The sequence below is a fragment of the Brachionichthys hirsutus genome, chromosome 12 (genome assembly GCF_040956055.1).
Source record: "Brachionichthys hirsutus isolate HB-005 chromosome 12, CSIRO-AGI_Bhir_v1, whole genome shotgun sequence".
Lineage (NCBI taxonomy): Eukaryota > Metazoa > Chordata > Actinopteri > Lophiiformes > Brachionichthyidae > Brachionichthys > Brachionichthys hirsutus.
Genome location: NC_090908.1, coordinates 3772506 through 3786826, shown reverse-complemented (window position 1 = coordinate 3786826; position 14321 = coordinate 3772506). Strand labels below are relative to the sequence as shown.

Genomic DNA, 14321 nt, shown 5'->3' with positions numbered 1-14321 from the left:
AACCGTTTTCATTGGCAGATCGACAATACATTGCATTATTCTAATAGACAGTAAATATCTCATTTAGAGCACAACTGCTCTTGATTTGCTCTCAGCTATGCAATGAAAGTTCAAAATAAATATTTATTACTTTAGACAAACTAAAGTTAATACCTTTGCAGAACCATACAAAGAAAAAAAAAACAAATACGGAAGCTGACACAATTTAGACATGAATAAAAAACATTCTGATTTTAAAGGTCGTTTCAAGTTTGAAAATTATAACATACGCAGAATAATACAACATAAACAACAGGCACCTTCACACTCTGGTCTGTGAAAGTTGCAAAACAGGAGTCAAACTGAAATTCAGGTCAAATTTCAAGTCATTTAAACTGCAAGACATTTTACCCCCAAAAATGAGGCAGTTTTAACATCAGTCGTTTACAATATAATTAGACACAAACTTGGTCTTCCAGTTTAATAAGAACAGCTACTTAAAGTTAATACAGTTTAATATAAAGACCCGGCAATAACTCGCACCACAGAACACGATTGGATCCTGCAGGACGTACCTGGTGGTGCCGTTTAATTATAAGGCTATTTTTTGGCAGGTGTTTCTATTATGTCATCCACCCCATGTTTATCATATTGTCATATCAAACTACATCCTCTAAAATGTCCATAAGGTAGAAGGAACACCTCAGTTTGGAAACAACAATTAGCGGATGCTTTTTGGATTGATTAGTATTAGTACCTGTGCACATGGCAATAAACTATTCTATTGCAGCAATATTGTGATCCACAGTATTTGTTTTAGCTTGCTGTATTTAATAATCTGACAAAGTCTTCTGTAAAATGGCCTTATAACTGAATTCCAGACACCTGGATAAATTGGTGAGAGGAAGTACAACAACTAGAGGACTCAAAAGTAAACCATTTACAACTTTCTGGAATCCGTAAAAAGGAGAGGTGCAAAGCGAAGCCCACTGTTGACATTTGCAGGTTATGGTATCCAAAACGTGCTCAGACGTCTTTGCATCATCACACAGTCTCCATGACAGCTGCAATCTCCTTCAGCTGCTTGTGGAAATTCTGCAGAGTACGAATCAGAATCTCAGAATAAAACAAAAATCCCTTGCGCCAGCAGCACGATGCTCTCATCCACAAATACGGACCTGGAACTGCGGAATCGTCATCTCAAAAGACTTGTGGCAAATCATCCCAGAGGGCTCAACGATCTTCAGCAGCAGACATACGTATGGGGAGTTGAGCGATCGGCACGCGTCGGAGCTCACGGCCATGCCGAGCTTCCACTGCAGGTCCACCAACTAGAACGGAAAGGACATGTTTCAGCAGCCTTAAAAACAGAGGAGTTCTATGTGAGGAGGCCGTTTACATCTGGACATACCTGACTGATGCTGAGCAAGGCCTGGACCTCCTGCTGAGCATGGACTAATGCACCATGTTCACTCCACAACCTATGCATCACCTGAAGGGAAGCTTTTGGCCACTTGTTACTGCCTTCTTCAAGTCTAGAAACAAGGTTATCTGCAGACAAGTTGCTCTTTCCAGCTGACCTGAAGATAAAAATGTGGAATATCATGCCTGGCAAACTTCTTTTTATTTCACATTTTGCCAGGCTCACAACCGAAGATAAAAGCTGTTAAAGCGCCAATAAATTGCAGCCTATGCCGGCATTCATGTTCTAGTTGAGGGAGCAAGAGGCAATCTTCAAATGCATCACACCAGACGTAAATATCAGCGTGCTGGACAATCATACAGGTTAGTCTCCTCGAGTCGTAACATCATGCTCAGCAATTATCACGTTTAACAGACCACATTCAGAGCAACGAAAACAGAATGACAAATACCTGAAAGTTAATAAAAGAAATCGGACAATGTTCTGTAGGGCTTCATGATCAAGTCTGACTCCAGCTCTCTGAAATCTCTGCCCAGTCATGAAAAAACAAAAACAAGATCAGTAACTAAAAAGGAAGTTGGAAAACATGTGTTGCTACAAATGAAAATAAATTCTCAAGAACTGTCGACTCACATCAGAAATATCCGCTGCCTCCACTCCTCTAATCTGCCCTTGGAGGTAGGACAGAATGTGTTGACACTGTGGAGGTTTTAAGAATGGACTATCAGATCTACAGTTTGACCTACATTACATTCTAAACACATGTAAGTGAATCCAACTAGTGCTGTTTTTCATTCTTTCATGAGAGTGTTTGAATGACAATAAACATTCTTGATTCTTGAAATAGATATTAATATACTCACGGCATAGGCCAGCAGATCTGGAGAAAGCCGACTGATGCCGTCCACAACTTTACCGACACCTGAAGCGAAGAGAAATATTAAATCTGCTTGACAGTATCACGAGTTTCGCTGTGATAGTTAACGTGTCCTTGCACTTCTTTCACATATAATGCAGTACCTCTTTGTTCGTTGTTTGTAAATACTTAATTCCAACAGGGGGGATGTGACATTATAAATTACAGGGATTAATATATATATATATAATCGACAATGTGTGAAATTATGATTTCTAATAAAGAATATCAGAGCAGCTCAGCTTTACTCAAAATACCAGCTCTGAGGCTGCTCTGCAAATCAAGCTGGTACGAAACTAGAGTCACTCGGTTTCCTGAAGATGTGACCAGTGTCAAACCGAGTTCACGCAGACCAGAGACAGGCTCGGATTAGCGTTTGGTTCTGATTTACTCTACCGAACTAAAAGCTTTGGCTATAGCGTTAAGCTAACAACTAGCATAAAGCCGGTATTGTGCAGCTTCACTGCTACTTCTTCATAATAGCTTTGCCCACTCGTACCTCTTATCAAATCTTATCCCGTCTACTAAAAACATTACAACGATTCATAATGTCATTAAAAACCTACCCTGTAGAGCCTCGCCTGTTGGCATCTTCCCCTTATTAATTTGACCGCCGTGAGTGTTTACACCAACGTAGCTACTTTCTCTCTAAATGTATGAAGGATTTCCGTAAGCAACCAAATATGTATTATTTGAATAACTATTATAATTGTTTTAATCCACGCGAAATCTTGCCGCATCAAAGTCTTCAGCTGCAACTCCAGAATCAGGAAGTAATATCGCTTTATTTACTTTTCTTCAGTCCATCGTCCATAGGAAAAGATGAGCGAGCGATGAAGCTATAGCGCCACCTTGAGCATCGGATGTCTTGTTGAATTTTTTCGCAGTTTTGATTGATTAAAGTTGCCATTTCTGTTCTATATTTTGTTAATTTCGGCAAATTGAAATTGAAGAACTAAATTATCAGAAGTATATTGAATGCACTGTGACTCGATAGTCCCTTTTTTCAACTATAGCATCAAACTAAAGGCTGACTGAAAGAACATTTAAAAAATATATAACGGTGTTTACTGAAAATACATTCAATTAATTTTTCTGCCATATAGTCTGTATTTATTCGTATGTTTGTATGGCTGTGTTTGATTGAAGCTTTTTCAGGATTATTTAAAACATATCTATAAAACGGTCCACAATCATGGCCCCTCTCTTTTTAGAAAACGATATGGTCCTGCAGAGGTTTTCAGGTATTCTCAACTTTAGTTTGTCTTCATTTTTATTTCGGTAAATATTTATGTTGAACCTTCATTTCATAGCTATTTGTTCATGCTTAGCTAAAAGCAAATCAAAAGAGCAGTGTGCACTAAATTACATATTTACCATGTAACAAATCTATGTAAAATCCAGATAAATAATTTGTGGCAATTTTAGAGTAGTTTCATAGTGATTTCCATTGTGAAATTTAGAATAATGCATAAAAATGGTTAGACGGAACCATTAAATTCAAACGTAGGGAATGTGTCGTTCTGACACATGCCCCATGGCCTTGGAATGTTCCACTCTTGGATTGGTGGTGTGAGCATTACATTATAACAGCTTGAATTTATCGGACACAGAATCGAGGTATAACTATTTAGGCATTAAAAATAATCTATTTCTATACGAAATTTATTTAATATATTTTATTATGCTTTTCAAACTGCTGTATATGGTGGATTTATATTTCCTGAAAAAAGCAGCCACCCCACCTATTATCTGAATGTGGAAGTGCCGTTGCTCGATGCGGAAGCGCTTTCCAGCTGTCAAATAGATTATTAACTTAGATTTAGCCTTCATTTTGAAGAAAACAGATACTTGACCTAACTCTAAAATGGACAGTCAGCGCTGGTTGCCTCTGGAGGCGAATCCTGAAGTATGTATAAATGCGTCACGTCGAACTTGATAGTCTTTTATTGAAGCCTTCCGTTCATTCACAAGCATGTTAGTGCTAGCTAACTTTTAGCAGAGCGAGCTAACTTTTAGCTAGCAAAGAGAACAAAAGCTGAAACCAGAGTGGAAATTCCGAATCAGTTCGATTAATCTGCTTATTTTTCTGGTTTCATTTCAGGTCATGACAAAGGTCAGTTCTTTGTTTTCTACCGATCCCACATCCAGAAAAACGTTGTATTTACAGAATTACATTAAAAGTTGCCGAACAATACTGTATGATAAAGGTAATAGTATGCACAAGGAATCCTACATGAGCCAGAACAACATGCATAGTGGGTGGCGAGCTTTGCTTTACTCTATTTGTCACATTTCAACAATGTCTGTGGCATTTTCTGGAACAAGCGCGTATTTAACAATAGTCTCTGGATGACACGGCAGATTTCAGAGTGATGTTACTGGTGTGGTCCAGTTTGGTATTGACATATACTGTACATATAAATGTATATGCCATTTCATCCGTGTTATTCAATGAGTGTCTTCTAAAATTCCCTTATTTTATTCTAGAGGAGTGAATTTCCAACGTAATTTTAGTGCGCATGATATAAGGGATCATTGAGAACTTTTTCCAAGATATTTTAAGGCTCTCTTAATTTCCCTGTATGCATAAACATTGACTCTCAGCTTTTGTGTAGTTTGTCAACTGTTTGGGTATGAAACCAAGCTGGCAATTTGGAGATGTGTTTGGATTGGATCCAGAGCCTCTCAGCATGGTGCCGAGGCCGGTGTGTGCCGTGCTACTTCTGTTCCCAGAGACAGAGAACGTACGTTTATTCTCTTTGCAACACATTTGGTGGAAAATGGATTTCCCTAATGTTAAAGAACCGTAACGTGATGGATGTTTTACCTTAATGATGCCATATACTTTTTTATATGCCGTAAAACTCGACTTTCAACAAACACTTGTCAACTACCTCTGTCCAGTATGAGACATTCAAAAAAGAGGAGCAAGAAAGACTGAAGTCTCAAGGGCAGGAGATCTCAAACGTCTACTTCATGAAGCAAACCATTGGAAACGCTTGTGGGACAATAGGATTGATTCATGCCATAGCCAACAACCTGGCTCACCTGGAGTTTGGTGAGCACCTTGTCCATTGTGTATGAAAAGGTAGAAATGTAAATGTACATCTTGGGCCTGATGCTTTTCATCATCTAAGACATTTTACTAAAGTAATTCCATTCAAGATGCTGATAAATGTATTTGTGCTTTCATTTCAAGTAGACTTGATTCTTGAAATACTCATTTTACTGGTATCCCAAAGCAGTTAATGGCAAAAACAACATTTATAACCATAGTCTGTACTTTATTTAGTAATCCAGTTTCCTTCCAGTGTTTGTCAGAATTTAGACTTTAAGGATCTGTTCCTTGTTTATAAATCTCTTAATTATAATAAGAGTCACTCGCATGCTCTCGTTCAGGATTTTTAAATGCATACAATTTTACTTGCAAGAAAACAGGCGCCTCTGCTTTCAAACAAAATTTAAAACTCCTCAAGAGCTGCAAGAGATGTGGCATCTGTGAACATCTTTAAATGACAACTTAATACATTTGTATATGTTTTAGCTTCTAGATCATGGTCGTGCATATTTAATTATTCTTCTTAATGGTTTCTACTTTTTATTTTGTTTCTAATAAATATCCTGTGCTGCCTCCTTACTGTGAAATGTTATAATTTTATGTCTAATGTACTATTTCGTCATCATTGTAAAGCACTTTGACTCACAGATCTTGTACAAGTGCTTCATAACTAGTTACTTATTATAATTATATTTTTTTTTAAAGCGTGAAAATAATTAAATGTGTTCGTTGTGCAGATATGTTTAGTAGAAAAAAACGAGGATTATTGTAATACCTGTATTTTTAACCAGAAAGATTAATAACCCTGATTGCACACAATCTTATCTCATCTCTAAATATCGATACTTTGTCGACATATCTGTATCGATTTTACTGAGCATTGCACTTTTTCCTTAGAGGCCGGTTCTGCACTTAGGAAGTTCGTTAATGAAACGGTTTCGATGACCCCGGAGGAAAAGGCTGCCTTCCTGGAAAAAGATGAGGTAACAAAAAAATACTGACAACGAAAATCTTGAATCAAGGATGCAATGATGAGGTTTTCATCGATATCCAGAAGAGTGAGGAATCTGAAGTTTTAGTCAGCTTTTCATTTCAATAAAATCTGTTGATTTTCCAGTGTCATACTCATTCATGGGACGAATGGAACCAATCATTTTACTGTCCAATAGGTTACCTAACTTGGTGATTGATAGCGTCCTTTATAGCTCCTAGGGTTAGTTGGGGAATTGAATGTTGCTTGAGAAATCAGGAGACAAAATGACCAGGATGTACAATATCAACAACATTCTAAATGTACTACCATTACTTAGAGTGCGAGTAATTCCGTCCCTTCCGTCCCTTGTGTTTCAGAGTATACGTGTCGCGCATGAGTCCAGTGCACAGGAGGGCCAGACTGAGGTTTGTGTGACATGGCGACACAACATGACTCCTCTGCTTTTGTGCTGTGTTTAATATTTCTTTCTCGTCTGTTACAGGCTCCAAGTCGCGATGAGAAAGTGAATCTGCATTTTGTAGCTTTTGTAAATGTCGGAGGACATTTATACGAACTGGGTGAGTGAACCTAAGAATATTAAAGATACAAATATTGAGTCATATTTGTCACTTGTTTTTTAGTAAGTGATAAATAAAATAATTACTTTAAATGCACAACTCTCCTCCCATGGCCAAAAACATGCAAAATTAGGTGAATCGGTTACGCTAAATTGTCCGTGTGTGTGAATAATTGTCAGTCTGTATGTGGCCCTGCAATGACCTGGCGGCTTGTCCAGGGTGTAGCCCGCCTCTTGCCCGTTGACTGCTGGAATAGACTCCAGCGCGACCCGGTACCGGACAAAGCGATTAGGAAGATGAATGAACGAGCTGTGATTTGAAGAACTCCTTTTGTTTGTTTGTTTGTTTGTTTTTTTAGATGGTCGTAAGTCTTTCCCGATTGTCCATGGAAAAACTTCAGAAGATACTCTCCTTGAGGTGAGACCTCACAAAAAAAAACACAAGCAAGTTTAAACAAAAATGTAAATTCGGGCTGCCGCGCATTTAATCTCGTTCTTTGTGTTTGATCGCGCTCCAGGATGCAGTCGAGGTTTGTAAGGCGTTCATGAAACGCGACCCTCAGGAGGTCAGTTTCACCATCATCGCTCTGTCCAAGAATTCAAACTGAGGAAACGTCCCTGCAAACAAAGGAAATGACTGCCAAACATTCTCAAGTGCTGATGTGATTTGGAAAATGAGTTTTTCTTTTTCTTTTAGAGTGGCTTTACCGTTGATGTAGGGAACTTAATGCAATTTCAGGGATGCCATTCTGAAGCGATGCTCCGTTCTCATGAATCTCTTGCTTCCGTGGAATTGGAAATAAATCAGAGTGCAACATCTACAAATATTTCATGTTAAAATATCAATCTTCCAGTTTCTTGCGACTGAAAAGCTTTTAACCACACTGCGCTGAAGATTGTTTACATGGCATGTTCAGTTTTCAGTTAAGGAATAATTTAACAAACGTTCCACAACTTTTTTTGTTCCCCTCTTGATTCAGTGTTAATTTTGGTCACATGTTTAGTGTTGTGATTAAAACTAGTTGAAGAAGCATGTTCTGTAAGGGTTGCTTTGAAGGCACCGGCAGGCCTAGCCCTGTTTGTTACATGCAGCAAGCGGTGTTACAAAAAGTAGACAATGAAAAACACCAACTGCAAGGTGCCTGCATTTTGTAATTACAAAAAAACTCAAATAAAAGACACATTTATGAAACATTGTCTCGTGTTTTTTTCTGTCCCCTTTTATTAAAAAGGCTTATTTTAAGACATTTACATCTGAGGCCGAAAGGATCATAAGAGAAATATATCTACCTCATCGGTGAAGAATGTCAGTAATGGAAAAGAAACCGAGAAATAGAGTTCTCGTGTGAAACAAGTCTGCAAACTTCAAGGAATCACTGCACTTCACTTCACTTTTATTGATTTGTCCCTCGGAGGGCATTTTTTTCTACAGCATATACACACATTTTCCACAACATATAGCGGACACGTAAGACACAATTAAGGGACATATAAGGCACAGATTAGAGCAGCATCGTTGTAAAGGTGTTAAATATTGTACAAGATAAAAAACAGTGCAAACAGGTTACATCCATACATAAACACAGGCAGGGTCGCCTCCTTTCTGTGGCATTCAGGGCCCTGATGGAGGGTGGGACAAAAGAGAACATATCTATTTCTAGTCACCTTATATTCCGGATTAAGGGGATGATTTTTGTTCCTGCGAATCGACTTCGCTTTCTTCGGCGGGTGAAGCTGAAAAACTTCATCCAGACTGCTGAAGTTCACCCCGGCTACCTTCGATGCTACACGGACAAGTTTCCTCAGGCAGTTTTTGTCCTTGATGGCGAGGTTACCGTACCAACAGATAGCCGAGAAAGTGAGGACGGATTCAATGAAGGCACAGTAGAACATCTTCATCAGGCTCCTGTCCACCTGGAATTTAGCGAGCTTCCTCGGACAGAAGAGTCGCTGCTGGCCTTTCTTGCAGAGCATCTCACAGTTAACATCGAATTTGAGCTTGCTGTCAATTATGGTGCCCAGATATTTGTATTTGGGCACCAGCTCCACTGGATGGTTGTTAATAATGCTGCAAGGAGGAACAGGGGATGGACGCCTGAAGTCAATACACACCTCCTTTGTCTTAGAAGCATTGATCTGGAGGAATGCTTCTGTACACCAGGTTGTAAACTCATCTAAGACCTGTCCATGACTGACTTCTTCATCGCTGAGCAGGCTGACGATGACGGAGTCGTCAACCTGCTCAGCGATGAATCTGTCCTCGTGGCGGCTCGAACAATCGTTGGTGTACAGCATGAATAGGAGAGCAGACAGAACACAGCCTTGAGGCGAGCCTGTGGAAGATGGGAGGAGGCCGGACAGTGTTCCATTCACTCGTACCTGTTGTGATCTGTTAGTCAGAAAGTCAAGAATCCAGCCAACAAGACAAGCGTCCAAACCGAACGAGTGAAGCAGTTTGTCAGCTAAGAGATGCGGCTGGATCGTGTTAAAGGCCGATGAAAAGTCTACAAAGAGCAGTCTGGCGTGGTTCTTGTTGCCTTCTAGGTGCCTGTACACAAGGTTGAGCAGTGTAGCAGTGGCATCTTGTACCCCCCTGTCAGCTCTGTAAGCGAACTGAAGGGGGTCCATCAAATCCTTAGTTTTAGATAAAAGCTCTGCTTTCCCCAGTTTTTCAAACTGCTTCATGACCGTAGACGTTAGAGCCACCGGCCGGAAGTTACTGAGTGTGGTCGGTTTGCTGCTTTTGGCAACAGGCACCCCCACAGAGCGCTTCCATGAGGACGGCACCTTCTGCTGGGACAGGGACATGTTAAAAATGTAAGTAAAAATAGGGCCGAGCTGCTCAGCACAAGTTTTTAACAGTTGACCACTGATGTGGTCAGGGCCAGGACTTTTTTTTCTGCTTACATTTTTTGAAACACTGGATGACATCGTTTGAAAAATCATCCCAATTTTATTGATTAGCATTTTCATCTATATATTACAGTAGCTTTGATCAAAGGTTAATGTTCCACGTGATGAAGAATGGGCTCCTGTTTGCCTTATGAACACAGAAGCAGAATTTTCTTGAATGGAGTCTGCAAAGTTAACTGTTAATGCAGCGGGAGTAAAACGCGTTCCCTCAATCCGTACAGGTGCGTCTCTCCGTTGTTCAACTCCCTGAATGAAAAGTGTTTGGCGTTGCGTTCTGGGCGCGCTTCTGTCGTTTCCATGCCGTGCGCGCCTGCAGTGCGCCCCAGCCGCCGCACCGGGGAGACGCGAACACGGAGAACAGTTACCGCGCCTCATTCACGGGACTCGGAACTTTCTAACTCATTAACTGTTTGGGTCAGACTCCCAGCGGCCAAGCTTCGGCCCTGCAGGATTATTATAATGTGCGTGTATTTAGCTCCAGGCTCTGATTCCGTGTCGAGTTTCTTTCCTGAACACTTTGACCTCGATCAGAATCTCCTCTGACAGAGAGAGAAAAATAAACTAAAGGTTTACATATGTACATACACATACATAAACTGTTGTGAAAAAGGTGGAACACACAACAGGGTTTTGCTCACACTTACATTTCAAATGCCATACTAGTTTTTGGGTTACTAGTTTTTGGGTTATGCGCGTGGACAGACAAACAGACAAACAGATGCAATTGCAATACCCCCGCCTCCCCTTCGGCGAGGGTAACAACACAAGACAACTGAATGATCGATTATCTCACCTCTGAGATGGGAGACGGGGTGTCGGAGGGCTCAGCCGGGGTGTCGCAAACGTACTTTACTGTTCATGTTGAAGTTCCTGTACACGGTCCGGGCTCCGTACAGAAAGGCGTCGCCATCGTTGGTGATGCAGCCGTCCACAAGGCCTCGGCCTCCCCAGCGGCGGTCACCCAGGGGACGCCCAGGCAGTCCAGCATGTCTGCAGACTGCAGGAGAGCAGGGATGAGGACATCTAGGACAACGAGGACAACTAGGACAATACTTTTAGGACCTCCCTCAAGACGGCCTTGAAGCGCCCCTTGCTGGTGCTCGTTGGAGCGGAGCCCTTCGTGCACCCCCCGTATCTGGCGGTTGTCCTCTTCTTTCTGGTTTCTGCCTTCAGTCTCGGCGCGTCTCCTTCAATCACGAACACGAGCTTTACGCCCATCAGCGTTAAGGATGACACCCTGAAAAACAAGTTCCTGGACAGGAAGCAGCGTCATCAGAAGCGACGCTCGCGTCCCGAGCAGTGGCTTCGTGCGTGGCGTCACCTCAGGTGGGGTTTGGTGACCCTCCCCATCATGGCCTGGACGTGCTGGGCCTCGCACACTCAAAGACTCAGGTCCATCGCCAGCGTCTGTCCGCTCAAACCAAAGAGCGGAACCGACTCGCGAGCCGGTTTGATAATGGACCACAGGGCGTGGACACCCATAACGGCCGCAAAATGCATTTGGACTTGTGGGAGACCAAACACACATCTTTTGGGACTGTCCTATTATTCTTAATTTCTGGGAAAAGGTTCAATTTACATTGAGAACAGTAATTAAAATCAATCTTTCGATGGACCCTTTGGTTTTCTTGCTGGACATTTTCCCAGACAGTTTCTCCCAGGATCAAAAATTTACACTCCATCTCTTGCTAATGACTGCAAGGAAAATTTTAACAATCTGCTGGATGAAACCTGAACCACCTACAATAGCACAATGGTTACAAAAAATAAGACAAGTATACTCTATGGAACAATTGACTGCACAATTACGGTTACAAACACCTGTCTTTGAAAGAAAATGGGATTTAATCAAGAACTTTCTCAATGTCACAAATCAGCCTTCATTTTAAGCTATTGCAATGGTAATTCATTTATGTTGTGTAATGCCCGGTCTCAGAACACTGTTTGTAGTAGCTTTTTTTTTATTTTATTTTTATTTTTTTTATTTATTATTATTTTTTTTAAATTTATTATTATTATTATTATTATTATTATTATTTGTACTTGTTGTTTCGTTTTGTTTGTTTTTTCTGTGAATAAAGTTCAAAAAAAGAACGTGAAAAAAAAATAAAAAAAATAAAATGCATTTGGACGGAATTTCACGCAGGTCGAACGTTTCGATGCCGCGGAACGACACAGAATAATTCCCGCTGCGAGCTTTCAAACTGCGGCGCCCTTTGGCTGCGTAGCCGTTAGCTTGAGCTTTCCGTACTTCACTGCCTTCTCGAGGTATTCAGTAGTAGCAGCATCAAGCAGAAAACAACGTATGTTCATAATAAATGTATTAAACCATTAAAATATTATTGTTCTAAATGTAAGACAGATAGCTACGTCTAATACTTATCAAATAAACAAGGTGGGAAGAAAGGAGACGATTGTACGAAGTCGCTCGGTGCCGGACATTTTCAACCTATTACGTCAAATTAAGGCCAGCCAGTACATATTTGTTTTCTTTTTTTAATAAAGTTTTATTTCAAAACAAATAACAGTATACAAAGCACGTATAACAACTACATAACAATTGTCAAGGGGTAATATGCAACAACGGCGGCTCGGTGGCGCAGTGGTGAGCGCTGTTGCCTCACAGCGAGATGGTCACAGGTTCGTCTCCGGCTTGTGGCCATTCTGTGAGGAGTTTGCATGTTCTCCCCGTGTCTGCGTGGGTTCTCTCCGGGTTCTCCGGCTTCCTCCCACCACCAAAAACATGCAGCCTAGGCTGATTGGTGACACTAAATTGCCCGTAGGTGTGAGTGGGGCTGGTTGTCTGTCTCTGTGTTGCCCTGCGATGAACTGGCGGCTTGTCCAGGGTGTCCCCTGCCTCTCGCCCATTGACTGCTGGGATTGGATCCAGCTTGGCCCGTATCGGAATAAGCGGTTAGAAAAATTAAATAATATGCAACAACATTTCAGACATTCTATTACTTTGTAGGTGATACAGATATTTAAAGTTTCTGATGAGGGGGCATCACTGGCCTCAACCGGGCCTCAACCGGGGCATCACAGGCCTCAGCCGGGGCATCACTGGCCTCAACCGGGGCATCACAGGCCTCAACCGGGGCATCACTGACCTCAACCAGGGCATCACAGGCCTCAGCCGGGGCATCACTGGCCTCAACTGGGCCTCAACCGGGGCATCACTGGCCTCAACCGGGGCATCACAGGCCTCAGCCGGGGCATCACTGGCCTCAACCAGGCCTCAACCGGGGCATCACTGGCCTCAACCGGGGCATCACTGACCTCAACCAGGGCATCACAGGCCTCAGCCGGGGCATCACTGGCCTCAACCAGGGCATCACTGGCCTCAACTGGGGCATCACAGGCCTCAGCCGGGGCATCACTGGCCTCAACCGGGGCATCACAGGCCTCAGCCGGGGCATCACAGGCCTCAACCGGGCCTCAACCGGGGCATCACTGACCTCAACCGGGGCGTCACTGGCCTCAACCGGGGCATCACAGGCCAAAGCCGGGGCATCACTGGCCTCAACCGGGGCATCACAGGCCTCAGCCGGGGCATCACTGGCCTAAACCGGGCCTCAACCGGGGCATCACAGGCCTCAGCCGGGGCATCACTGGCCTCAACCGGGCCTCAACCGGGGCATCACAGGCCTCAGCCGGGGCATCACTGGCCTCAACCGGGGCATCACAGGCCTCAGCCGGGGCATCACTGGCCTCAACCGGGCCTCAACCGGGGCATCACTGGCCTCAACCGGGGCGTCACTGGCCTCAACCGGGGCATCACAGGCCTCAGCCGGGGCATCACTGGCCTCAACCGGGCCTCAACCGGGGCATCACTGGCTTCAACCGGGGCATCACTGGCCTCAACCGGGGCATCACTGGCCTCAACCGGGGCATTACTGGCCTCAACCGGGCCTCAACCGGGGCATCACAGGCCTCAGCCGGGGCATCACTGGCCTCAACCGGGCCTCAACCGGGGCATCACAGGCCTCAGCCGGGGAATCACTGGCCTCAACTGGGCCTCAACCGGGGCATCACTGGCCTCAAACGGGGCATCACTGACCTCAACCAGGGCATCACAGGCCTCAGCCGGGGCATCACTGGCCTCAACCGGGCCTCAACCGGGGCATCACTGACCTCAACCGGGGCATCACTGGCCTCAACCGGGGCATCACTGGCCTCAGCCGGGGCATCACTGGCCTCAACCGGGCCTCAACCGGGGCATCACTGGCCTCAACCGGGGCATCACTGACCTCAACCAGGGCATCACAGGCCTCAGCCGGGGCATCACTGGCCTCAACCGGGCCTCAACCGGGGCATCACTGACCTCAACCGGGGCATCACTGGCCTCAACCGGGGCATCACTGGCCTCAACCGGGGCATCACTGGCCTCAGCCGGGGCATCACTGGCCTCAACCGGGGCGTCACTGGCCTCAACCGGGGCATCACTGACCTCAACCAGGGCAGCACAGGCCTCAGCCGGGG

The 14321-nt window shown here is 43.7% G+C and overlaps 2 protein-coding genes across 2 annotated transcripts; one reads left to right on the top strand and one right to left on the bottom strand.

Moving 5' to 3' along the window:
• Window positions 1-187: 187 nt before the first annotated feature.
• Window positions 188-2909, bottom strand: commd6 (COMM domain containing 6). Its single transcript, XM_068746513.1, has 7 exons — window positions 2885-2909; window positions 2266-2324; window positions 2036-2101; window positions 1854-1930; window positions 1391-1559; window positions 1158-1310; window positions 188-1074 (listed from the first exon to the last, which is right to left on the bottom strand). Exons 1-7 carry the CDS (start codon window positions 2907-2909, stop codon window positions 1024-1026), a joined length of 600 nt encoding a protein of 199 aa, XP_068602614.1. The 3' UTR covers window positions 188-1023.
• Window positions 2910-4120: 1211 nt separating this feature from the next.
• Window positions 4121-8116, top strand: uchl3 (ubiquitin carboxyl-terminal esterase L3 (ubiquitin thiolesterase)). The gene is made up of 9 exons (XM_068746302.1): window positions 4121-4227; window positions 4423-4434; window positions 4937-5065; window positions 5226-5379; window positions 6277-6362; window positions 6730-6777; window positions 6855-6930; window positions 7289-7347; window positions 7448-8116. The coding sequence occupies exons 1-9, from the start codon at window positions 4186-4188 to the stop codon at window positions 7535-7537; spliced, it is 696 nt and encodes a 231-aa protein (XP_068602403.1). The 5' UTR covers window positions 4121-4185; the 3' UTR covers window positions 7538-8116.
• The last annotated feature ends 6205 nt before the right edge of the window (window positions 8117-14321 follow it).